This window comes from Erinaceus europaeus, chromosome 19 (assembly GCF_950295315.1).
Source record: "Erinaceus europaeus chromosome 19, mEriEur2.1, whole genome shotgun sequence".
In the NCBI taxonomy this organism is placed as follows: Eukaryota; Metazoa; Chordata; class Mammalia; order Eulipotyphla; family Erinaceidae; genus Erinaceus; species Erinaceus europaeus.
In genome coordinates, this window is record NC_080180.1 from 56,188,976 (window position 1) to 56,215,529 (window position 26,554).

Genomic DNA, 26,554 nt, shown 5'->3' on the forward strand with positions numbered 1-26,554 from the left:
TCCATATATATATCTCAATATCTCATACATGAGAAAATTAGTCAAATACTTAAATATGTATGTAATTGTCAATCCAAAACAGTGCTTTAGAGCAGATGTTCAAACCCTGTGTCTATTTTGCTGTACAATACCAGGATTCAAGAGTGTTGATTTAAGAAACACATTTCGCAAATTCTATCATTAAAAAAAAAGGGGAGGGGGAACGGGGATTGTGAGTTGGAATCAGTTCAGTTGGTTAAACTCTCACTTATTTGAGACACAGTGCCCAAAGAGTGTAGAGGATTCATGTCCTCTTGGGAAGGTGTCTTTTTGATAATTTAAAAATGACTGATGACCATTTCATTGTGTGAGGACACTGACTCCAGGGCAGTGTTTGAGGGAGCCACAGTAAGCAGTCGCTCTTGTATAGGGCACTGCTGTGAGCTGGGCTTCTCTACCGGACACTCCTTCTGTTGGAAGATGGTTCTCCGTGTGACTTCACTTCTCTGTAGCTTTGTGAATGGAGATGATGCCTGCCCTTTATTCCAAGTCCTCTCTTCAAGTCTATCTATAACAGTGAGCAATCATGAAAGACAGAAATAGTATCTCCTGGAGCAAAGGGCAGGCTTGCTGACTCCTTTTGGAAGACAGAGACAGCACATCTGCACAAAGCTGACAACAGGCAAGCTTTCTGTGTATCATAAGAGGTGTGGGTTCCCAAAATTCAGCAGTCCTTTCCTGAAACGTAGCCCACTGTGTGTGCGTCCACCTGAGCCTGCCTTTCATTAGCTCTCTCTCTCTCTCCCAGTGTGTGTGTGTGTGTGTGTGTGTGTGAGTGTGTGTGTGAGTGTGTGTGTGTGTGTGTGTGTGTGAGTGTGTGTGTGAGTGTGTGTGTGTGTGTGAGTGTGTGTGTGAGTGTGTGTGTGAGTGTGTGTGTGTGTGTGTTTCTCTCTTTCTTTTATTGCCTCAAGGTTAGTTATCACTAGGGCTCTGTGCCAACACTACAAATCCACCACTTCCAGCTACCATTATTTCCTTTTTCTAGCCTTTCTATTTTTATTTCATAGGACAGAGAGAAATTGAGAGGGGAGAGACAGAGTCACCTGCAAATGTGCTTTACTACTCATGAAGCTTCCCCCCTGCAGGTGGGGAGCAGGGGCTTGAACCCAGGGTCTTATTCATGGTAACATGTGCACTCTTCTTTTTTTAATTCTATGAGTTCCTTTATTGAGAAAGAGAGATAGAGAGAGAGAGAGGATGAGAGAGGAGAGCACTGCTTAGTTGTAGTCTATGGTGGAGTTGGGGATTGAACTCTGGTGCCTCGGGCATGAAAGTCTTTTTGCATAGCCATTATGCTGTCTCCCCAGCCTGAGCCCATCTTTCTTGACTTGGCAGTAAGGGAAACTGACCTCAGCATCAGTCTTAGGTTGTTGGCAGTGCTGTGTGAGTATAGTCTTTTGTTTCTGATGCAGGAGTCTTGTGTCTTCTTCCAGCATTCTCCAAATTGTAGCAGGTTAACCTGTTATCTTGAAAGGGAAGTCTCAGCTTCTTCACTGCTCGAGACACCCCCCCACCCACCCACACACACACACACACACACACACACTGTTCTTTGTTGTTGTTGTTTGTTTGTTTGTTTTTGCCTCCAGGGTTGTTGCTGGGATTTGATGCCAGCACAACATACCCACTGCTCCCGGAGGTCATTTTCCTTTTCTTTCTCTTTATATTTAACTTTTAATTTATTTTTTAAATTGTTTTAGGCAGGACAAAAAAATTGAGAGAGGACAGGGAGATAGAGGGAGAGAGAGACAGACACCTGCAGACCTGCTTCACTGCTCATGAAGTGGACCCCCTGCAGGTGAGGAGCAGGGGCTCAAACCCAGGTCCTTGCGCTTGGTAGTATGTGCATCTAACCTGGCGTGCCACTGCCCAACCCCCTAGACCTCCCTCACTAAACAAACACAGCTTTCCAGCCACTGAGCTTCGCCTCTCAGAACCTGTCTTCCCATCATGTCAGTCTAACTCTTGACCTCCAGCTGCCTCCGGAAGCACATGTGATAGGTGTCTGCCTATCTTTCTTTCTTGCTTGGTGACAGACATCTCCATTCCCCGGCTCTCATTTGGCTCCTCTCTCTGAACTTGGGAAAATTCCAAAATTTTTCCTTTCAAACAAACCAAGAACAACAAACTCACTTTCCTTCCTATTTTTTTTATTTTCCCCTGATTATAGGTCAAGTTATCTTCTCTCTACAGCCAGGTTTCGTGAAAGGGTTGTCCAAATTCTATTTCTTGGTATCCCTTCTTCCTCCTCAGCCTTCAGTCTACTGCACTGTAACTTCCACACCAGGGAAGACTTCCACGGACGTTATCTTCTTCTGGGCCTTCTCTGACTATCAAAACATATTGGACAGTCCTGATACTTTCTATCTCCTTACAGAAAACCACCAACTCTGCTGGGGATTTCAACATCTTCACTCTGAGCATTCTATCAATCCATATATCCCACTACTCATGGTGCCTCTAGGCCTTGCAGACACCCCCAGATTGCCAGTTCTCTCATTCAAAAATTTACCGGTCAACCCAGATTCTAGCCTGGCTCAGTAGCTGGCTCTGCAACTTACCTCTCTGCTCAACAACCGTTTCCTTCCCATTGTCAACAGACATCCTTTGACTATTCATCTCCAGACACAGTTTCAAATATTTCTTGAGCATGTTGTGTTTGTCCTGAGCATTAAGATTCCATCCCCTTAGCTCAAATCAACCCCTTCCTATATTACTAAAGAGCCTCTTAGATTGTCTCCCTTTCTTGAATTTTCTGCCACTTTCATCTCACCTCTACACTGCCTGGAGTGATTTCTACTTAAATGTGAATGCCAGCAGACCCTATCTGCACAGACTCTCTTAGTGACTTCCTTTTGCTTTGGAAGGGAGCTTAGACCCCTTCCTGGAAGCTACTTGGGCTTCCTTCTGCACCTAGGGCTTCTAGCTTCATCTCTCCCAGCTGCATCCTCACCTCCTCTCGTCTCCTTCACTTTCCTTCCATTCTTCTGGCCTTCTTTCCTTCTCCTTTCCTCTCCTCTCCTCTCCTCTCCTCTCTTCTCCTCTCTTTTCCCTTCCTGTCCCCTTCTCTTCCTCCCTTCCTTCCTTCTCCTGGTCCACAGACCTTGTCTGGTCTGTGTCAGTGCTTCCACAGAAACTTTGAATAAGGACTGCGTTTGCAGGTCTTGGAGCTTTCTCTGCAGCACCCTGATGCCTGGCCCATAGTTAGCACTCCATAAACGTCTCATTAACCAGGTGTCTCACCAAGACAAGCCAGCTGCCATGTGTGCAAGGCCACATCTGGTGGCACTGCTTTCATGGAGTCACCACACAGTCCAGGATAGATCCTTAGCTTTGCCAGTGCAGAAGCTGCCTGCCGCTAGCACATCCCAAGATGGTTCTGTTCTGGGGGGCTGGTGTCAGTGTGTCTTTTTACCAGATATGCCACTTAGAAAGCAAATTTGTTATTCAAAATCCTTGGAAGCATTGACACAGACCAGAGAGCATTAGCCTGGATACTTCTGGTGGCTTTGTTATCCAAATCAGCTGTCCTGCTGGAACCATCTTTCTTTTTTTAAATTTCTTTGTTGGGGGATTAATGTGTTACATTTGACAGTAAATACAGTAGTTTCTACATGCATCACATTTCTCAGTTTTCCATATAACAATACAACCCCCTCTAGGTCCTCTGTCATCCTTTTTGGACCTGTATTCTCCACCCATCCCCCAAACCCCAGAGTCTTTTACTTTGGTGCAATACGCCAATTCCAGTTCAGGTTCTACTTGTGTTTTCTATTCTGACCTTGTTTTTCAACTTCTGCCTGAGAGTGAGATCATCCCATATTCATCCTTCTGTTTCTGACATATTTCACTTAACATGAATTTTCAAGGTCCATCCAAGATCGGCTAAAAACAGTGAAATCACCATATTTTATAGCTGAGTAGTATTCCATTGTGTATATAGACCACAACTTGTTCAGCCACTCATCAGTTGTTGGACACCTGGGTTGCTTCCAGGTTTTGGCTATTACAAATTGTGCTGCTAAGAACATATGTGTACACAGATCTTTTTGGATGGGTGTGTTGGGTTCCTTAGGATCTATCCCCAGGAAAAGAATTGTAGAGTCACTGCTAGCCTTCTGAGAGTTCTCCAGACTGTTCTCCACAGGGGTTGGACCAATTTACATTCCCACCAGCAGTGCAGGAGGGTTCCTTTTGCTGGAACCATCTTGACTAGCATGCTTTGTGCCTGGAAACAGACCAGCATGTTCCTGTGACTTGCTCCGGCACCTCTTCAGCTGACAAGACCACAGGTGGACTGTGAAAGCTCTAACTATGGCATTAGAAGCTCAGATAACTCGCTCTGTGAAGGCCCAGTCTGAAAACTAACAGTGTCCACAGAGAAGGGGAAGAGCCTTAGCAGTCTGTCAGGCATCACTTTTCTCTCCAACTGCCCCCACCCCCCCCCCCCACCCCTCACGCTGCTTGCTTTCTGTGTGGAGTTTACTCAGCACTGTGTTTTGACATCCATTAGGTCGTTACCCCTTAGACAATCGTGTTCTCCAGAGGGTATATATCCTGATCCTATTATTTAAATTTAAGTGACTCCCTATGCCCCCTCCTTAATTTATTGCTTGGCATGTGTTGATCAGTATCACTGATTGCGGACGTTTACCATACGGCCTCTTCGACCTTCTACATTACTATTGGAACTATTCAGCTCGTCAACGTTTATAAGCCTCCCAGTGCCTCATGGGATAATGAGGTCCTGCCTAGCCCGAATCACCCAGCCGTTTACGTTGGAGACTTTAATAGTCATCACCAAGACTGGGGATATTCCTCCACTCATGCTGACGGCTCTATCTTAGCCGACTGGGCTTCAGCGAATGACCTCTCCCTATTATACGATCCCAAACAGCCAGGCTCTTTTCACAGTGCTAGATGGAATAAAGACTCGTCACCCAACCTGTGCTGGATTAGCACAGTCAACGGCCAAGCCTTTCCCGCTACGAGACAAGTTCTCAAGATCTTCCCGCACAGTCATCACCGCCCAGCTATCATCCACATTGGTCTCCAGCTTCCACTGATTCTGTGCTCGGAGAAACTAAGATGGAACTTAGCAAACTGGCGTCTGTTCAGTGATCTTACCAACAAATCTATTCCTGCAATTCCAATTAACTCTATCCCCTCTGAAGATTCGTACAGGCGCTTCCGCCAAGCCATCTTCAAAGCAGCTTCCCAAGCTATTCCTCATGGAAGACGTGCTAACTATACGCCTTGTCTTGATGCTGAATGCGAGCAACTACTAAAGCAGTATGATGAGTCGGGCGACCCAGATGTGGCCGACCATCTCATTGCCTCCCTGGATGCAGCACGCCAAGCCCGCTGGCAACAACTCACGGAAAGTCTGAACTTCACCCACTCAAGTAGGAAGGCCTGGAAGCTTCTTCATAGTCTGGGTGCCAGTAGCCAACCCTCTCCCGTCTCCCATCCTCCCGTATCTCCAAACTCAGTGGCCAGTCACCTAACTCAAGTTGGATGTGCTAAGATCGACCCAGTCTGGAAAAGAGAAATTTCCCATGAGTGTTCATCCCACTTCCGTTTTCAAGAGATGATCAAAAGACAGTGGCTTTGTGACTGACTTCTCAGGTGCTGCAGTGAGAACACCTGGCCTACACCCCACCTCCAGGATGCTAAAACTGTGCCTTGACCTGCAGGCTGCAGGAGAGAGTAACAGCCTCTGCTGAAAACACTCACCCCCAGTCCAGCCCTTTGCTTCATCCCTTGATGGAAGGCCTACCTTGGAGAGAGGCTGTGGAGGGGTGTGGGGGGCAGTCCTCTAGAGACTTCCTGTGCTCAAGAGAGGGAGCATTTGACAGTCCATCTGCCAGGGATTGTTGCTGTCACCACTTCCATCTTTCCTTTTGAGATGTGATTATTTTTATGAGAGCCAGAGAATGAGAGAGGACCAGAGCACTGCTCAGCACTGGTTTATGGTGGTGCCAGGGTTCGAACTTGGGGCCTCTGGGCCTCAGCTCCAACACTGGAGATATCAACCCAAACAACTATTTTAAGTTTTCAGTATCGGGGTCAGGCTGTGATGCACTTGATAGAGCACACATCCACAAGGGTGCAGGTTCAAGCCCCCAGTCCCCACCTGCAGGAGGGAAGCTTCCTGAGCGGTGAAACAGTGCTGCGGGTGTCTCTTTCTCCCCCTTCTCTTTCAATTTCTCTGTCTCTATCCAAAATAAATAAATACTTATTCCATTTAGATCTGGAGAGAGAAGAGGAAAAAAGGAAGGACATTTGGAAGTAGCAATAGATGTGACTTAGGAAGAGAAGGACCATAAAAAAAGACAAATGTATAGACGTAGGTGTAGGTGTAGATGTAGATATAGAAATAATAGTTGGGAGTCGGACGGTAGCGCAGCAGGTTAAGCGCACATGGCGCAAAGCGCAAGGACCAGCCTAAGGATCCCAGTTCGAGCCCCCGGCTCCCCACCTGCAGGGGAGTCGCTTCACAGGCGGTGAAGCAGGTCTGCAGGTATCTGTCTTTCTCTCCCCCTCTCTGTCTTCCCCTCCTCTCTCCATTTCTCGCTGTCCTATCCAACAGCAACATCAATGACAACAATAATAATAGCCACAACAATGATAAAACAACAAGGGCAACAAGAGGGGGGAAGTAGGCTCTCTGCCTAGGTGAGCACCCCTGTCAAGATCCTAGGTCCTCCTTCACCATCATGCAGCAGGACTGGAAATTCTCCCTCCCTGTACTCTTGGCAAGATTCAGAGGAACTACTAAATGACAGCAGTTGCATTTCCACCTCTATTTCGTGTCCTGATAAATGCAAACTGGGAGCTGGCCTGAACCTATTTGGGTGAACTGACAGAACAATGAAGCAGAGCCTTGGAATAGCACAGCCTTTCTGAGCTTCGTTATATGTGACACTGTCTCATCTTCCCCACACAGGTAAAACTGTGGAATTGCCCTTTTTATCACTGATCCGGTGACAATAACACTTCTGAGAAGCTGTCACATTTGGGGATAGAACATCTATCTCAGGCAACAGTGGGGTATACTGAGATAAGTGGAAACCTACTCAGAAACACCATGTCCAGCAGCCTCTTGGCATGGCAGATGCTCAGAAGGGCCAGTGTTCTGTTACCCAGCAGCCTCCGGGGCTGTGGCCATGGCAGATACTCAGAAGGGCCAGTGTTCTGTTACCCAGGGGCCCATTAATTCATTCACAGGCTTTAGTCAGTCAACTCTTATGGATTAACTTCCCTTTGGACCCCGATTTTTTTTTTTTTTACTCAGCACATCTCCTTGGATAAATCACATCATCTCTGTGACTATATAAAATAAATAAATATAAATATATTTTTAAAAAAACAGAAAGAAAAAATAGCCTCCAGGAGCAGTGGATTCGTGGTGCAGGCACCAAGCCCCAGCAATAACCCTGGAGGCAAAAAAGAAATAATAGTCAACCCACATCTGTGACCTTGGGAGAACTGCTGCAGTTTCCAATGGAGGGAATGGGGACACAGAACTCTGGTAGCAACGGTGTGGAATTACACACCAGTTATCTCGTAATTTTGTAAATCAATAATATTAAATCACCAATAATAAAGTAAATAAATTAAAACTAAATAAATAATCTACAGCAGAAATTATTTTTCTTTTTTTTTATTTAAGAAAGGATAAATTAACAAAACCATAGGGTAGGAGGGGTACAACTCCACACAATTCCCACCACCCAATCTCCATATCCCACTCCCTCCCCTGATAGCTTTCCCATTCTCTAGCCCTCTGGGAGCATGGACCCAGGGTCATTGAGGGTTGCAGAAGGTAGAAGGTCTGGCTTCTGTAATTGCTTCCCCACTGAACATGGGCGTTGACTGGTCGGTCCATACTCCCAGTCTGCCTCTCTCTTTCCCTAGTAGGGTGGGGCTCTGGGGAAGCAGAAATTATTTTTCAATGCACCCAATTTACCGTTTATATTTACAAAATCCTAAGCTTAGTAAATGGATTATTCATGTCACACAGAAGTTCATTTGTTTCTTGTGTTTTGCTTTGTTTTGTTTTTTCTTGTCAAAAAGACACACGGAGCCTGAAACTCTTGGCATGTTTACTCTTAAAGTGGAGCCCCAAGGGGAGAATGCCAACTTGCAAAGATTCTGCTCCCAACATTCAGGTGCACAGGCCCAGAGTCAGGGAGCCAGAGCCTGGATTCTTGGCATCTCTCTTCCTATGACTGTCAGCCTCTCTGAAACTCAGTTTCCTTCTCCAGCCAATGGGGACAGTGCCTCCCAGCCAGGGTAGTGGGTCACATACGTACATAAAGTCCTCAGCACATCATCCGAGGTATGCCAAGTATTCCAGACATGGTAGTGGTCATTCTTTGAGTAATAACTAGACTGACTTTACCAAAGCATAATTGTGACACTCTGGCCTTGGCTGATGGCATCATGACCGACATGTCAGGAAACACTTTGTTTCTAGTGAAGCAGCCATGCTTTGAGGAGATGAGGAAGAACCTTGTACCCAGAATTAGAAGCTACATTCTGTTTTGTAGGGGAGACATAATATGTTAGGAATAAATGTTGTTTAAGTCCTTGGCAAGAACCACAAAGACCCCACTGTGTATTAGCCACCGCACTTGGAATATTCAGACAGGAAACCTAGCAGTGGATGGTGTTCTGCCTTCCACTTCACAGCCATCACTTAAGAATTGATGAGAGGGACCAGGCAGTGGTACACTAGGCTAAGCGCACATACTACAGTGCAAAAGGATTCAGGTTCAAGCCCTGGTCCCCACCTGCAGAGAGAAAGCTTCATGAATGGTGAAGCAGGGCTACAGGTCTCTCTTTCTCTTTCTCACTCTCCATCTCCCCTAAACTTCTCTCTGTCTCTATCCAATAATAAGCAAATAAGTAAAAATATTTAAATAAATAAAGTATTAAACAGTTTTAAAGAATTGGTGACAAGCTGGTGTATTGCACCCAAGTCAAGGACTCTGTGTGGGGGTGGGGAGAGGAGTGTTCAGGCCCTGGAACATAATCGCAGAGGAGGACCTAGGTGGGGCTTAGATTGTTAAGTAGAAAACTGAGAAATGTTATACATATACCAACTACTGTGTTCTACTGATTATTGCAAACCATTAATACCCCCAATAAAGAGAGAAAAAAAAAGAATTAGTGAGGAGGGACTTGAGATGTAGATCACACAATAACTCATCCCTACAGAGTTGGAGACAACATAGAAGTCACTTGCCCGGATAGCCTGAGGGTGCTTCTTCCCGAGCTAGTGCTCTCTGGGTTGGAGAGAACTCAACTGGAGCCGATCTAGGCTGCTGCGTGGGAGAGGGATCAGGAACTCGTGCCGCACTAACTTCGCAGGAGATACACTCTGGAACTCTCGGAGCCGGAAAGCAATTTCCAAGTGTCTTTAATCAGAAGAGCAGCTGTATTTATACTCTCCAAGTAGGGTGGAAACAGGATGTGACATAGAGAGGGTGGAGCGAAAAGTGACTGGTGGAAGATCAGGGTGTGACAAGGAGAGGGGGGCGGAGCAGGTGAGAATTCTACCACTGAACCACCAATCCCCTGGAGGGAAGGTGGTGCTTTATGTAAATGTAAAAGTGATTTATGTAAATAGACCGCAGCTTTGAGTGGGATCAAACTAATCTCATACAGACATACTGGTGTTTAAGGGGGGGGGGGAGTTTGCATACTATCCAACAGTCACTGAAATCTGAAACTCAGGGGCCAAGAGAATAGTGGGGCAGGTTCTACACTGGACATTGAACAAAACAGGCTTGTGTTCAGCGTTGCCATTTATTCGCTGTCACTTTAGGTTAGTTGCTTGACTTTTCTGAATTCCAGTTTCCTCATCTGGAAATATGGGGCTGTTACATAACCGCTGATAGAGAAAGGTCAGAGTTTAAGGTGTGTATGGGCATACTCGAACAAGATACTCTGTTATTGGGGGTATTACTAGTAGCAGTGGTGGAATATTTGCAAGTTTTCCACTGTTGCAAAGGAAAATGAAATAGACCCCAGGAAGAGCATGGGCCCCTATCTGTAATGCAAGACAAATGTCTCCTGAGTGTTAACACCACTCAGCCTTCTTCCTGGGTGAAAACTTATATCCTTTCCCCCATTTCATGCTTTGTTTCTCAGAAGTGTGAATGCCCTAGATAGTTCCTGGTTAAGATCTGTACAGGTTTCTCTTTCTTAACCTGTATTTAGGTGGCTTGACAGACACCAACAGTAAGGCTGGCTAGGTTGTGAGTGAAGTCAAGCCTGCTCTCTATCTACTAACTTGTGCTCATGACTCCCCGGCCTTCAGTTCTTCATTGCGTGGCCATCATTGGTGGGAACAGCTCTGAGCTCTTCTGCTGCCTCCAAGGTCCTTGTGACTGAGCTTCTGAGCCCTGCACTTCACACTTGTAGCTTTGTGAATATCCTTGCCTCTCCCTGGACTACCCATATGCCCTGCTCTGCCTGTTGGGTTTCCACTAATTCCTCTGCTTAGGGAACAGTGCCCAGCAGATAGGGCGATGGTCAAGACTCATTTAACACACTGACAAAATTGATGGCTCCCACATAGCCAGAAAGAGCCAGAGAGTTTCATGTCTGCGTGACCTTGTAAAGTTTGGAACTCCTCCCAAAGTGCACATGCCTTCTGTGTCCTTGAAGGTCAGTAGCCTTTGAGAAGTGCCAGCTGAGTTGGCATTTTGCACATTTCCCTCTCCCAGATGGGCCGATAAGAACTTGTTCCATCAACTCCGATGGAGATGGTCTCTGTACATGTGTAGTAAATGGATTTAAAAATATGACACACAGATAAAAAGTCCCCTTAGCTAACTGCAAAAGCTTGCACTATAAAGCTCGTATCCTACTCATAGGATCTAACAATAAAACAAGGTGTGTGTGTGTGTTGTGTGTGTGTGTGTGTGTGTGTGTATTCAGGTGTGGACACTCGGGAAAGTTCTGGTGGGGGTGGTAGTAGAAGGTGAACTCTTGGTCCACATCCAGGGGACGTGAGTTACTTTAATGACAAAAGAGCTTCTATGTAAATACCAAGAGGCATCTTTTCTCTAAATGATGAAGTGGTCCCAGACCTGCATTTGGGCACCTTGTCTGTCTGTCTGTCTAACTATGTCTGTCTACGCACGTACACATGGAGAGACTCTGGGATTTTCAAGTTCAAAGTAGAACTCATTAATGAAATTGCAAAATGCTTCCTCTTGTCCAAATCCTAATGATGTGATGATGAGAGAGGAGAAGAAGAACAGAGAGAGAACACCGGCTATTCTAATGCCGAAACCTGTCACACCAACTCCCAGCCCAGACACCGAGTTTTAAAGATTTACCTCCAAGACGCCTAGATCTTGTATCCTGCCTCATCCACCGCAGCCTCAAACTGTTTCTTGTCACCGAAGAAAACAAATCTGTCTCTGCTGTCTGCCTAGGGGAGGCAGAGGGATTGAGGTGGTCCTCGGTGGCTGAATGAGATGAAAGACCTGCCTTCCACTGTGGAGACGTGGAGTCTAATCAAGTGAAATGAGTTTTGAGATCCCAGCTCATTTCCTTGGGGAGATCAGTTCGCATTACAAAACCACGACATCTCATTCATCACAGCTGATGTGGTCTTTGCTCAGGAGAGGACCCCAACTGGGATGAAGCCACCTGTCTTCTTAGGAATAGGACACACTTTACTCCAAGTGTGAGTTGAAAGCCTTGGTGCCAGGAAGCTTACCAGCTTCCACCCCTGAGATTCCTATGCAGAAGGGGCTGAAGTTTAAAAAAAGGGGAACTGGAGTTAAGAAAGGCTGGTGGTTGTACTTTTAAGGATGCTGGTCTGTCCCCACCATATTGAAGGAAGCTTCAGTGCTACGGTGACTTTCCCTCTCTCTTGTTGTCTCTCTGCCTCTGTTTCTATCTGAAGATGTAGGCCCAGAGCAGCAAAGTACTGGTGTGACCAAAAAGAGAGAGAAACAGGAAAGATATCATATATGCATAAATAAAATACTAAATGCTAAAGCAGGCAGGTGAAGTCGAGTTTAGGCCTCCTCCTTTACCTACTCAATTTGATTACTCTTCTTTTTTAAGTTACTTGAAGAAATCATGTTAAGTGAGATAAGCCAAAATGAAAATGGTGAATGTGGGATGATCCCACTCATGGCCAGAAGCTGAGAAATAAAAATAGAAGGGGAAAAACACAAAGCATAACTTGGACTGGGTTTGGTATATTGCACCAAAGCAAAGGACTCTGGGGGTTCAGGTTCTGGTGCCTGATGGTGGAAGGTCTGGACCTAGGCTGGGGGTAAGAGTGTTTTGTAGAAAACTGAGAAATTTTACACATGTACCAATGACTGTGTTTACTGTAAATCTTCAATCTCCCCAATAAAAGTATTTTAAAAGTTTACTAATGACTTAATCATTTGTAAGATTATGAGATAATAAGGGTATAGTTACACATCACCCCCACCACCAAAGTCCCTCCTCCCATCCCTAGGATAACCACTAAGGTTCTACCAAAGCCTTAGGTTGGCTCTTTTTTTTTTTCTCTTAAAATTTGTCTGGGGGGAGAGACACAGACCTTTGGTGGTGGGAATGGTGGAGCCGATCTAGGCTGCTGCGTGGGAGAGGGATCAAGAACTCGTGCTGCACTAACTTCGCAGGAGATACACTCTGGAACTCTCGGAGCCGGAAAGCAATTTCCAAGTGTCTTTAATCAGAAGAGCAGCTGTATTTATACTCTCCAAGTAGGGTGGAAACAGGATGTGACATAGAGAGGGTGGAGCGAAAAGTGACTGGTGGAAGATCAGGGTGTGACAAGGAGAGGGGGGCGGAGCAGGTGAGAATTCTACCACTGAACCACCAATGCCCTGGAGGGAAGGTGGTGCTTTATGTAAATGTAAAAGTGATTTATGTAAATAGACCGCAGCTTTGAGTGGGATCAAACTAATCTCATACAGACATACTGGTGTTTAAGGGCGGGGGGGGGGGGGGGGGGGGGCTTCCACATTTTAACTATTGTGAATAAATGCAGCTGTGCTCACAGGGGTGAATATGCCAGAAGGATGAGCTTTTCTGTACTTCTGAGCTTAACGTGCCAGAGACTGTTCCCTGCCTTCCAGACTACTAAATGATCATCATCTCTTTTCTCTCTTCCAGGGCATCGTTGTAACGCCCCTGCTACTTCTACTTTTCGTGAGTATTTTGCTGTTATCTCTAATCTCTTTCTTTAAAAGCACGCCCCCCCCCCCCCCATCCTTCCAGATAGGTCACTAGAATAATGTTGGAACTTGAATCCTTTTGCATCACTCTGGAGCTGTTCTTTCAAGTCAGAACTAACAAGTAATTACCTACAAACACAAAGGGTCTCTTTATGACACTGAAGCAGGGTGACGCGTGGGCCCAGATGTCATGAATAGCTGTGTCATGAATTAGGACAAATTAACAGTCTGGGACAAAAGTCACACATGTGTTGCTGTTTGCTTTCTCATGACTCTCATCCCAGTGACTACTGGTGAGTCAGTGCTTCTTAGAAAGAGCTTCTGACCCGAGGTCCAGAGGAAGCTTGAGGGGAGGTCTAGACTAGTACTAAGAGTAGCTGACTACTTCTCGCTGGTGAAACTGACCTTGACTGTCTCATCTGTATGGTGGGAAGCCATAACCACTCCCTCAGCTGTCTCCCAGAGATAACAAAATGTGCATTAAAAGTGAAAAAAAAATTTCACATTCCTGGTTAACTGAACAAAAACTGTTATGAAAGTAAGATGTGCTAATGAACTGTCTTATTTCTTTTGGCACTAAGCATATGAGGAATGAGATGAAAGATTCTATAATAGAAATTAATGTTATCTCATGCTGGGAAAAGCATATGTAAGCATGAATGATACCTAAGATATTTTATGAATTGTGCATTTTTCATACACACATCACCCGAGTATAAATCACTCCACTGATCACCCAAATGGAGCGGGGATGCTTTTCTGGGAGTGAAATTGCAGCTGTTTGACTAGCACTATTTGTCACTGGGTTAAAACTATGGGGAGAATTTATTTAATTATGGTATAATTACCCAAGTTGGAATTCAATTAGAGTAATAGAGTGAAGGGGCTCCATCTCCTACAAGCTGTGTATGAAGTGGCTCAGGAGAGAATCACAGCCAAGCACTTGGATTAAACATATTTTGTTAAAGACATCAACTAATAAACCCTGCCCTCCTTTCCCCTTCTCAAAGGCCACCTCCACTCTAGCAGGCTGAAAATGAGTCCAGTAACTCCATTGCTTTCCTGGGAACAGTGACCCTCCTGAATATGGCTCTACCAGTTCAGAATTTGCATTGATTTCAGTTGAAATGGAAGTGAATGTTGATTTGCATTCCTTTGGAAGAAAAGACTTAGTAGGAACCTTACTGCTCTGGAGTGTTGAGGAACTAGTGTCATTTCAGTGGTTTTCTCCAGACCTGACACTGTTGTATGCTTTACATTGGGTAGTTCTTCCCCGCCAAGAGAATTGCATCAGTCCTGTTAATTTCGCGGGCCGGCTTGGCCCCGCCCCAAGGAACCCCGAGAGAGGGTTCCTGAGTCCGAGAGTTCCTGAGTTCCTGAGTTCGAGAGTTTTCAGAGTTACAGAGTAAGAGAGAGAGTGCTTGTGCCGCCGCAAAGAGACAGCAGAGTTCTGTTTGGTGATTAGTTTGTCTTAGTTTATGAATCGTTGTTCCTGAATAAAGAAATACAGCTGCCCTGCCCAGCCGTTGTCTCCGCGTCTCTGTTACCCGCCTGTGAAGCTAGCCCTGCCGGCAAGAGCCTATGAATTTTAACAACATGACACCAAATGTCCCAGGAGCTTCTCCACCATGGGCACAGGATATGGACCAGAGTGAGGACCCACTGAGGGGGGTCAGGAGGCTGGACTAGAGCTGAGTGACTCGGAGTGGTGCATTATGTAGCTCTGTAACCCAAACTTGCTCCTGAGCAGAAGAGTGACCTCTCTTATTCTTACTTTTCTAACACTTTTTTTTAAAAACAAAAACTTATTTTATTGATTACATTAGAGTTTCACATGAGACAGAGGGAGAAGAGAAAGAAACCACAGTGCACTCTGGCACATACAGTGCTGAGGAGTGAGCCAGGAACATGCCAGCCCAAGGTCTTAACCAGTTGAACCATTTCTCCAGTTGTTTGTTGTTTGTGTGATACTTTTTTTTAAAAAAGATTTTATTTATTTATTCATGAAGATAGAAGGAGAGAGAAAGAACCAGACATTACTCTGGTACATGTGCTGGGGATTGAACTCTGGACCTCATGCTTGAGAGTCCAATGCTTTATCTAGTGTGCCACTTCCCAGACCACGTTTGTGTGATACTTAAAAAAAAAAAAAAAAGATTTATTTATTGGTTATTGATGGGGGTTGTGGAAATGAATCAGAGCCTCTGTCTGGCATATTTGATGCCAGGGCTAGAACTCAGGACTTCATGTCTGCAAGTCCAATGCCTTATCTGCTGTGCTACTTGAAAGTGTCATGGGACATTTTTTAAGAAAATTGGGAAGGGCAGGAGATAGCATAATGGTTAAGCAAACAGACTTTTGTGCCTGAGGCACCCAAATCCCATGGAGAAAGAAAGAAAGAAAGAGAGAGAGAGAGAGAGAGAGAGAGAGGGAGGGAGGAAGGAAGGGAGGGAGAGAGAGAGAGAAACGTAGAAAGAAAGATAAATAGGGGATAGCCAGGCAGTAACTCACCCTAATAGGCCACACACCTTGTGAAGCACAGAGCCCTGGATTTAAGACCCAGCACCATGTGTGAGCATCATGGACAGCACTGGTTGAGCTCCAAAAATGGTGAAGCGGTCCCTCTCCCTCTCCCTCTCCCTCTCCCTCTCCCTCTCCCTCTCCCTCTCCCTCTCCCTCTCCCTCTCCCTCTCCCTCTCCCTCTCCCTCTCCCTCTCCCTCTCCCTCTCCCTCTCCCTCTCCCTCTCCCTCTCCCTCTCCCTCTCCCTCTCCCTCTCCCTCTCCCTCTCCCTCTCCCTCTCCCTCTCCCTCTCCCTCTCCCTCTCCCTCGTCTGCAACCACAATAGCTGACAGGAAGGGAGCCTGGTGCTCTTGCTACCTTGCCCTAATTAGCTCTCACTGTCCCCCTCTAGAGAATCATTCTACACCTTCTTGTCTCTGGGGTTTCTAGTGCCCGCCCCCTCCCCCCCCCCACACACACCTGCTTGTTTCAACTGAGGCAGAAAGAGAATCAGCTGGAGAGGAATGTATTGATGAATCAAGCCAAGAAATTTCGCAAGGTCCCCTCCACCTGCACCTGTCTGTTTTCTTTGCCTTTCCTCCAGTCCGCTTACTCTCTCTTACTGGTTCATTTTCCAGGCTGTTCTAAATTAAGGATGCAGATGAACATCCAGAGGCAGAGGTCCACAGGGTGGGGTGCAGAAGCATCCAAAGGCAGGCAGGATCTTTTGTCCCCATGGAACTTGGGGTGCACCACCTTTCCCACACATGCGTGCCTTCACTAGCCCTGAAGCTTGTGCCGAGCCCTGGAGACAAAAACCAAATGTTTTAACAAAGACTTTACTGTTTCCACGTGACTCAGATAGCTCCCAGAGGCTTTGAAGCTCTATTCCAGGAACTGAGGGTGAAGATCAGATTTCTGTGTCATATTATATCACAATAGATGCATTGTGGGACAGATGGACAGAGCCATCTGCCCCTGGGACTTGAGTTACAGCTGCACTTATTTTTTAAAACAAATCATTTGCTTTAATGTTATTGTTAATATTTAGGTTTATTTATTTGTTTTTATTTTTTTGCTTCCAGGGTTGTCACTGGGGTTTGGTGCTTACATTATGAACCCATTGCTCCTGGAGGCTATTTTTCCCATTTTCTTGCCCTTGTTGTTATTATTATTGGATAGGACAAAGAGAAATGGAGAGAGGAGGGGAAGACAGAGAGGGGGAGAGAAAGATAGACACCTGCAGACCTGCTTTACCACTTGTGAAGCGACTCCCCTGCAGTTGGGGAGCTGGGGGCTCGAACTGGGATCCTTACACAGGTCCTTGTGCTTCATGCCATGTGTTCTTAACCTGCTGCGCTATCACCCAACCCCAATATTTTAGTTTGTTTTAATGAGAGAGAGACAGAAAGAAAGATAGAGAGAGAGACCAAAGCATTGCTTATAGTGGTGCAGGGAACTGAACCTGGGACTCCAGAGCCTCAGACATGAAAGTCCTTTGTAGAACCATTGTGCTATTTCCCCAGCCCTGAGTTAGAGCTGCTTTTGGGGGTGGGGTGGAGGAGTGTAAGGGGCTGCCTTTAAGGCTGGCAGTACCTAGTTACATGTTCCCATGCTTGAGGGCACAGCCATTACTACAAAGCCCTTCTGAAGAGACTGACCTCGCTTCGCCTCACACTCTGCTTGGAGAGAGGGGGAACAGCAAGGCAAGGAGGTGCCCAGCCCTGGCTCAGGCCCAGCTGTGGGCATGCAGTGACTGACTTCAGCTCTTCAGCCTTGGGTCTTAGCAGGAAGTAATGATTCTGGTAGGAGACATGTATGTGGATGGGCAGACACCGTTTGCACTATAAAAGGTCGTGACGATTTGAGCTACTGCAGACTGACCTTCTGTAAATGTAAACAGACATACTTTTAGGGGCCCACAGGATAGCTCCTGTGCATAGTTTGCTCGTGTTGCCAAGTGCACAACCCAGGTTTGAGCCCAGCCCTGACTACAGTGAAGGAAGCCTCAGTGCTGGGGAGGCCTTTCTCTCTGTCTCTCTGAAAAAGTCACCTCCCCAACCACCTTTTTTACATTTTTTAAAAATACATATATTTATTTATTTATTTATTTCCTTTTTGATGCTCTTGTTGTTTTATCATTGTTGTGGTTGTTATTATTGTTGTTATTGTTGTTGGATAGGACAGAAAGAAATGGAGAGAGGAGGGGAAGACAGAGGGGGGAGAGAAAGACACCTGCAGATCTGCTTCACCACTTGTGAAGCGACTCCCCTGCAGGTGGAGAGCTGGGGGCTTGAACCGGGATCCTTACACCGGTCTTTGTGCTTTGCGCCACGTGTGCTTAACCCACTGCACTGCCACCCGACTCCCACTTTCTTACATTTTTTAAAGTGAGTGTATAACAAAAAGAAATGCTTTTCATGACTTTTTAATATTAAAAAAATGACCACTCAGTCTACTTTGTCCTTTGCTTCTCAAAGCAGGAAACAAACATACCATACATCTAGAGGTAAAAGTAGTCTTTTTTCTCTACCAGTTGGCATAGATTGATTCATTGATCCTATATAAGTGTTCAATTTTGCTTGCTTGTTTCCCTGTGAAAAGAGACAGCAGGGAGAAGAGAAAGACAAAACTGTAATTTCAGGACAAGGGACAAATCTAGAAGGGCTTGGGAACACAGCTGTGTGTATTGGTGTGCTTGTGGGTACAAGAGACTCAGATCCAATTGTCACAAGTCTCTGCTGCTCTGGGCTGGGCTCCTTGGATGAGAGAACAGGTGTGTGGGGAGGAAATGGGACAGAAAGTGGGAAGGTCCTGCTTTATGTCTGCAGCTGCTTCTCCCTGATTCCTGCGCCAAAAGAGATCTGTGTCCTGTTGTCCCAGGGTCCTCTGGTCTAAACTGTAAACATCCATCCTGATTCTTTCCTTGAATGGGGTACAAATGAATACAAAGACCCATCACCGGGGTCAATTATTTAGTGCATTAACGCTACAGTAGCTGGGAAGAAACACAAATAGCAGAGGGGCCATGGGCTAATGGATGTCCCCAGGAGGAGATGAACCGCTGCTTACACTGCAGGCCAGTGGGGCCCTGGAGCGTTATGACTGCTTCCAGGTCAACTCGCTTACAGGGGTGAGTGAGAATGCACCATCTGCTTTCCAGCCCTGGCTCCGTAGCTCCGATTCCGGGCGGCAGTGCCTCTCTTCATCCAGAGTTGCTACTATGGACTTGGCTTTCTGAGTCTTGTTACTTTGGTCATGTGATATTTTTACCCACTGGAACCCCAGGTTTGTTCCAAAGCCAGTCATTTCTAAACTGAACGGGTTGAGAGCAGCCAGCCCTGTGACCACTGTGCCTTGGCCCGTTAGATCGCAGGTCGGAGCCCCAGTGTCCCAAAGCATCCACTGAGTGTCCAGGATTAATTGCCTTCTGGCCCAGCTCCCTGCTGCTACTGCTGATGCACCTCTGTCCTCAGGAGAGTTGACAGGACAGCCACTCAAGTCACTTTCTGTGTCCTGTGGTTCAAATCTGGAGCCCTAGTTGAGAAAGACTACACCAACTAGCTCTATTGCCTGGCGCCCCTATGCTCTCTTCTCTCCCCTTCTCTCCTCCGTCCCTTCCTTTCCCTCTGTCTTCTTCTGCCTGTGCTCCAGCAGCCCAGCTCCATGTAGCTCCCCCACCCCCAGGGCCCCTCCCTCTTTTATGTTCACAGGGGCAAGGTAAAGAAAGAAGGAGCCCAGCTTTGGCTTGCACTCCTATTTCCCCTCCCCATTTTTCTGCTGGGACCTTCTGTAATTCATATCCTATAGAGTGGGGTCAGGCAGTGGAGCACACGGACCCAGGTTCAAGCCCCGAGGCCGAAGCTTCATGACTGGTGAAATAATGCTAAAGGTCTCTCTCTCTCTCTCTCTCTCTCTCTCTCTCTCTCTCTCTCCCGCCTTCCCTCCTTCCCTCTCCCCTCCCCTTTCCTTTCTTCTCCCCTCCCCCCTCCTTCCCTCCCTCTCCCCCCTCCCCTCCTTCCCTCCCTCTCCTCCCTCCCCCGTGAGTCAGTCCTTGCCCACAGTCTCCACATCTGCAAACCACAATAACCAAGGATTCTGAGAGGCCCCCTGGAAACAAGGAACCTCGGGAGGGGGGTTGACCAAGCTGGATTTGGAGAATAGGGCTTGCAAAAGAATTCTAAGGAAGCAGTGCTTAAACTGAGTAAACCTGGGGGGGGGGGGCTAGAACCTCCTGGCTATGGTGGCAGGGGGGAGACATTTTTTTAAATTATTTAATTTATTTATTTGATAGAGACAGAAGAGAAATTGAGAGGGAAGAAGGAGATAGGGAGAGACACGGACACAGAGAGACACCTGCAGCCCTGCTTCACTACTCATGAAGTCTCCCCCGCAGGCAGGGGCTAGGGGAAACATTCTCTAGAAGGGACCCTGAGTGCACTGGGTGACAGGTGCACATGCAGGCTGACCTCTGCATTTTGGAAGCTTAATGACAGACAGATCCTGAGCCCACAGCTTCATTGAGATGTGCCGGTCTTCACAGTGGAGCAGGCAGCTCGCTCATTAAACTGTGATGGCCCCAGCGTCCAGGCAGCTTCTTTCCTTCGCCTCTAGTTAAAATCAGTCTCTGTGCAAAGCTTTCTCACTGTGTCCTTTTCCCGTCATGTCCTCCCACGCACCCTCTGCCAGATGTTCACTTCTCTTTCTTCTCGATGCCAGGGCTGATTTAACAGCAGTGGTCCTGCCCCAAGGTGTCCCATGCCTTCACAGTGACCACTGACATGTCTGGGGGCTGATTCAAAAGAAAGGATTTCTGCCAACTTAAACCTCTGCGCTGATGGTTCCTTCCTTTCACGACCACTTCTAAGGGCGCCATCTGGAGGACACCCTACACACACATACCCTCTCTATGCCTAGTCTGGCTCTGAGCACCTGATTAATTACATCCCTGGCAAGCTTGCTCTGGCCTCTGATCTGACAGAGCCTCCAGGGAAGGCAGCTCCAACCGGTGTCCCCAAGTAGGTGACTCAGAGATCACAGATGTTTCAGGGGCAAAGGGTCCTTAGAGGTCCTGGGCACTCTCCTCTTCCTGGCCATCCTCCCCACCCCCACCCCCACCCCCAGAGGCTTCCAGGAGTATGTGGTTCCTAAACATTCAGTATGCAAAGGGGTCAGCCTGTACTGGGTGGAGAAGTCAAAATGTGATGAGAGAATTTTTTTAAGTTTGCTTGTGTTTTGTGAGCTTAGTTTTAAGTTTAAAAACAATAGGCATGGAACTTTGTATGGTGCTGGGGTAGAACCTGAGACCTGTAGGCGTAAGTTCTGCCACTGAGCAATGTCCCCAGTCCCTTTTTTTTTTTAATTTAAGAGAAGAGGGGGGTGGCTCTGCCCCACTATGATGCCAGGGATTGAACTCAGGGCCTTGCCCATGTAAGGGAGGGACTCTACTGCTTAGTCATCTCCCAACCTGAAAACAATCAAACAAGCAAAAAGACAGGGATGTGATTCCCCCCCTTTACAACTTCAGTGTCACTTTATTGAAAGCATGTTGACTTATAGGACTGTTATCATGAGCATCCATTTCTTCAGTTCTCCTCAGTGGGTACCAGGACATTGCGTTCTCAACCAGGCTGTCATCACGCCAGGGATTTGCGTCCACGGCCTCCCCTTAAGAACCCTCCTTTCTTCTTCCTGAGTCCCTGAATCTGCCAGGATAGACTGAAGTCCACCCTGTATTGTCCTTTACTTTTTTCTTTTCTGTCTGTCTGTATCTGAGTGAGATCATTTTGGTATTTGCCCAATTCCTGGCTTATCTCACTCAGCACAATTCCCTCCAGTCCCATCCATGGTTCACCAAGGAGAGTATTCCATTTCTTAGAGCTGTGTACTTATTGTATTGTGTATTTGTGCTACGACTTCTTTAATCATTACCTCTTGTCAGACACTTGGGTTCCTTGAAATGTTGGCTATGGGAGAAGCAATTACAGAAACCAGACCTTCCACCTTCTGCACCCCATAAAGAATTTTGGCCCATACTCACAGAGGGATAAAAAGTGGGGAAATTTCCAATGAAGGGGATGGGACACAGAACTCTGGTGGTGGGAACTGTATGGAATTGTACCCCTGTTATCTTACAATCTTATTAGTCATTATTAAATAGCTAATAATTTTTTTTTTTATTTTGGCTATTACTGGTAGCACTGCCTCGAAAGAGGTTTTTGGTTTGGCTATGCTTTTTTTTTTTTTTTTGGCCACCATTGTTATGGCTGGAATTCAGTGCCTGTGTGTCCAGTCCACTGCTCTCAGAGGTCTTTTTTTCCCCTTTCAGTAGAGGCTGAGACAGAGAGATAGAAGGAGGAAGGGAGAGCAAAGATACCTGTGGCACTCACTGCTACACCACTTGTGACGCTTCCCCCTTTCAGGTGGGGAGTGGGGACTTGAACCTGGGTCCTCATACATGGTAATATGTGTGTACTACTGACTGTGCCATCGCCTAGTTACAAGAGGATTTAAAAAAAATACTTATGAATCTATTTGTTTCTCATGAGGGAGAATCAGAAAAGACGAAGAGGAGGGAGCAGAGCACTGCTCAGCTGTGGCATGAGGTGATGCTGGAGGCTGAACCTGTGGCCTCGAAGCAAGTTCTGGGCTCCGACAGGTTGAGGCCTCCCCCTGGACCGGGGGTGTGGTTTTGAACATGAATCATCCACATTTTAGTGCTTCATGCTCACACACGACTTCGTTTGTTCATTCTGCATTTTATTTATCTGCAGACATCTTCTGTGACAGGGTGTTCAGCTTGATAGAAATTTTAAAACACCTTAGGTAACTGAATAAATTTGTGAGTGAAGCTAACAGTGATATGTAGTATCACCCATGAGATTCCAGACATTTGTCAACTCTTTTTTTTCAACTTTTATTTTGTCTACCAAAATATTTACTTGTTTTGAACACTTAGTGCCCTCAGACTTCACTGACTGAGGGTCTTTTACATGCACACACAAATACATTTTCCAAAATATGTTTGTAAGCTTAGCTACACTTAGATAAATGTGAACTCGAGGCTTGGTCTGCCAGTAGGTTCCAAGGGCCTGAAGGGAAACTAGTGATGGTTTGGGAGAACCTGAGTGACAGAGGGACTCAGGAAAGAAGTGAACATCTGTGGATTCAGCTGCTGTTTATCCGGAGAGATTTGAAAACGAGAAGGAGCGTTTTAAGAACCATCAGGAAGTTAATGGGAAGTCAGCAGTCGCTGCAGCTTGTGGCTAATGTCAATGAGAGACTGTTCAGAGACAGTCCTGTGCTGTGGCTTTCCAAACCTCATCAGATTGAAGGAATACCAAAAAATGAGGACTGAGAAAAAAAAAATTGAACGGTACTAAGACTTACAAATTTATTTATTTTTTAAAAATATTTCATTTACTTATTATTGCATAGAGACAGAGAGAAAATTGAGAAGGGAGAGGGAGATAGAGAGGGAAAGAGAGAGACACCTACAGCCCTGCTTCACCACTCAAAAAGCTTTCCCTTTGCAGGTGGAGGCCAGGGGTGCCACCACCTGGCCCCAAGACTTACAAATTCATGTGACACATATTAGACTTTTAAGCTGAAAAGTAAATTATGTATCATTATTTCTCATCTGCTTAGACTTTATGGAAATATAGAATTTGAAGGGTGTGAGATCCATTGTATTAAAGGAGTAGAAAGCTAGAGCCTATTTCATTGGCTAAAGTAAAGATAGCATCTTGCTAAGAGGGTAAGGGGACATGGTATCTGTAGGCAGGTGAACTAGAAATCTCACAAACCAAGCTTCTGGGTGAATGTGCTGTGAACTTACAGACAACACAACCAGAGTGGCCTTCCTCTTCAAGATGGGCTTTCACAATAAGCAACTGAAGTTAACTATAAGATAGTCATCATTTTCCCCTCGATCTTAAGTCACCCAGTAAAAAAAATGATGATGAATTGGGTTGTAGGAAAAATCGTGACATATCTGTTTTTCTTTACAAAAGTGCATCATACCTTTTCCAGCAGCCCGGTATTTAGCAGCTTAGCAGCCTACCTTGCGTTAAGTTGCATTAACCTTCACTCGTTCTTTCTTTTTTTTGGGGGGGGGGGTTTAAATAAATAAATATTAAAAAGAGAGAGAGAGAGAGAGAGAGGTACAACTTCACACAATTCCCAACACCAGAACTCTGTATCCCATCCCCTTCCCAGATAGCTTTCCTATTTTTTAACCCTCTGGGAGTATGGACCCAAGGTCATTGTGGGTTGCAGAAGGTGAAAGGTCTGGCTTCTGTAATTGCTTCTCTGCTGAACATGGGCGTTTACTGGTAGATCCATACTCCCAGCCTGTCTTTCTCTTTCCATAGTGGGGAAGGGCCCTGGGGAAGCGGAGCTCCAGGACACATTGGTGGGGTCATCTGTCCAGGGAAGTCTGGTCGGCATCATGCTAGCATCTGGAACCTGGTGGTTGAAAAGAGAGTTAACATACAAAGCCAAACAAATTGTTGACCAGTCATGGATACGGAGCTGCCAATGTGGATACATTGGGAGACTCCGTTCATTGTGTTATTTAATTGACAACTGTATTTCTCAAAGTAATTCTCTAACTCCTCTCTCATTCTTGTTTTACAGCTTGGCTCCTCCTCCTCTGTGCCTTTTACATCTATTTTTTCACAGCTTTTTATGACTGTTGTGGTCCCTCTCATTATTGGACAGGTAAGGCGTCCAGTTTCATTGGCTCTTTTCTTTCTAGATCAGCTTGTAAATCCTTCTCTACTACCAGGGCTAGTGGAAAAAAAGATAGAAGTGACAGCTAAGTACAAATAAGTAGAGTAAAGCAGGAGGCTTAATGAATCTCAATACTCTCATGTTTTTAATTAATCTCAATTAGCCTTTCAGAGAGTTATATATGGGGCCACCTGCCCAGAATCTTGATCCTTAACCATTCTTCATGGATGTATGGCTGTCTTGAGGACACCTAGCAAATAACTACTTTGCTCTATTCCTTCCAGTAAGATCTCACATCTATCATCATTGCTGGAAACAAGCCTGCTTTCTGGCTTCTTTATCAATTGTGGGACAGCAGAACTTATGTTTGTGATTATGTGACTGAAAAAAAAAATCAACATTCAATCCTTTGAGCTCTTGAAACTGGATACTTGAAATTTTAGTTTTCTGTGTCATAATCTTGTTGACTTAAACTAATGGAAGAAATGATTATATACTAGCCTCTTTGAGCCAATAAATAGCATGCATATAATTTATTTATCAACATTGACATTTTGAAACAAAGGATTTTTTATTGTTATTAATTTATAAAATAAAAAATACTGACAAGACCATAGGATAAGAGGGGTACAATTCCACACAATTTCCACCACCAGAGCTCCATATCCCATCCCCTCCCTTGAAAACTTTCCTATTCTTTATCCTTTATCCCTCTAGGAGCATGGACCCAGGGTCATTATGGGGTGCAGAAAGGGTTGGTGTTTTTTGTTTTTTTTTTAGATTTATTTTATTACATATGAGAGGAATAACTGAGAGAGAGAAAGAGAGAGAGACAGGGCCTCCTCCAGTACATGGGGTTTTAGGGATTGAATTGAGAAACTCAGGCATGAAAGTGCCATGCTCTGCCACCTGAGGCAACTCCCCAGCTGGCAAGGCTGTTTTTTAATCATAGGCAAATATAGTTACATAGTTCAGTTCTGCTACAATGAGTGCATCTTTGGAAACAATATATTCACATAGTTAAGAATATACATGTTTGGGAGTCGGGCGGTAGCACAGTGGGTGAAACGCACGTAGCGCAAAGCACAAGGACTGGCGTAAGGATCCTGGTTCGAGGCCCCGGCTCCCCACCTGTAAGGGAGTCACTTCACAGGCAGTGAAGCAAGTCTGCAGGTGTCTATCTTTCTCTTCCCTTCTCTGTCTTCCCCTCTTCTCTACATTTCTCTCTGTCCTGTACAACGACGATGACATCAATAACAACAACAATAATAACTACAACAACAATGAAAAACAAGGGCAACAAAAGGGAAAATAAGAAAAAAAGAATATACATGTTTTGCTTTTTATTATTACTTTGTATTATTTTTATTTGTTTATTGGATAAAGACATCCAGAAACCAAGAGGGAAGGGGGGGATAGAGAGACACCTGCAACACTGCTTCAGCACTGGAAAAGCTTTCTGTCTGCAGAGAGGGACTGGGACCTCAAACCTGGGTCCTTGCACATTGTAACGTGTGCTCAACCAGGTGCACTACATCCAACCCCTATACATGTTTGTTTAAAAGCAGCTATGACACAGTTCTATGTGTATTTATTGTGTGACCTTGGGCAAGTCACTTAACCTCCCTATCTCCAGGTTCCTAGTATATTGAATTATCATCCTAACGGTGTCTTTAAGGAAATATGGATGCACATACAATTTTCACCACCAGGGTCCCAGCAGTGGTGCACGGGTTAAGCGCACATAGAACGAAACGCAAGGATCTCACTCAGAGACCCCCGTTCCCACCTGCAGGGGAGTCGCTTCAAAAGTGGTGAAGCAGATCTGCAGGTGTCATTCTCTCTCCTTCTCTACCTCCCCCACCCCTCTCAATTTCCCTCTGTCCTGTCCAAAAATAATAATAATTTTCAGCACCAACGCAGGTAGGCTTCTTATAAGCTTATCGGTGTCCTCATCGTCTCAGTCATCAGATTTCCTGAAAATCCTAAACAGGAAACTACTCTGAAATATCAGCTCTTAGAAGCAATGTATGTCTAAACCTGTGATATATGCACA

General features: G+C 45.7%; 1 protein-coding gene across 5 annotated transcripts in view; it reads left to right on the forward strand.

Annotated features, from left to right (window-relative positions):
- SLC10A7 (solute carrier family 10 member 7) overlaps positions 1-26,554 on the forward strand; it is a 227,014-nt gene that overhangs the window by 158,900 nt on the left and 41,560 nt on the right. For 3 of the 5 annotated variants that reach the window (XM_007528206.3, XM_060178977.1, XM_016190352.2), the window contains 2 exons: positions 13,204-13,239; positions 24,403-24,486. In XM_007528206.3, the coding sequence (XP_007528268.1) occupies positions 13,204-13,239; positions 24,403-24,486 (120 nt within the window). The remainder of the gene's footprint in view (positions 1-13,203; positions 13,240-24,402; positions 24,487-26,554) is intronic. The other 2 variants (XM_060178976.1, XM_016190358.2) reach the window with 1 other exon arrangement.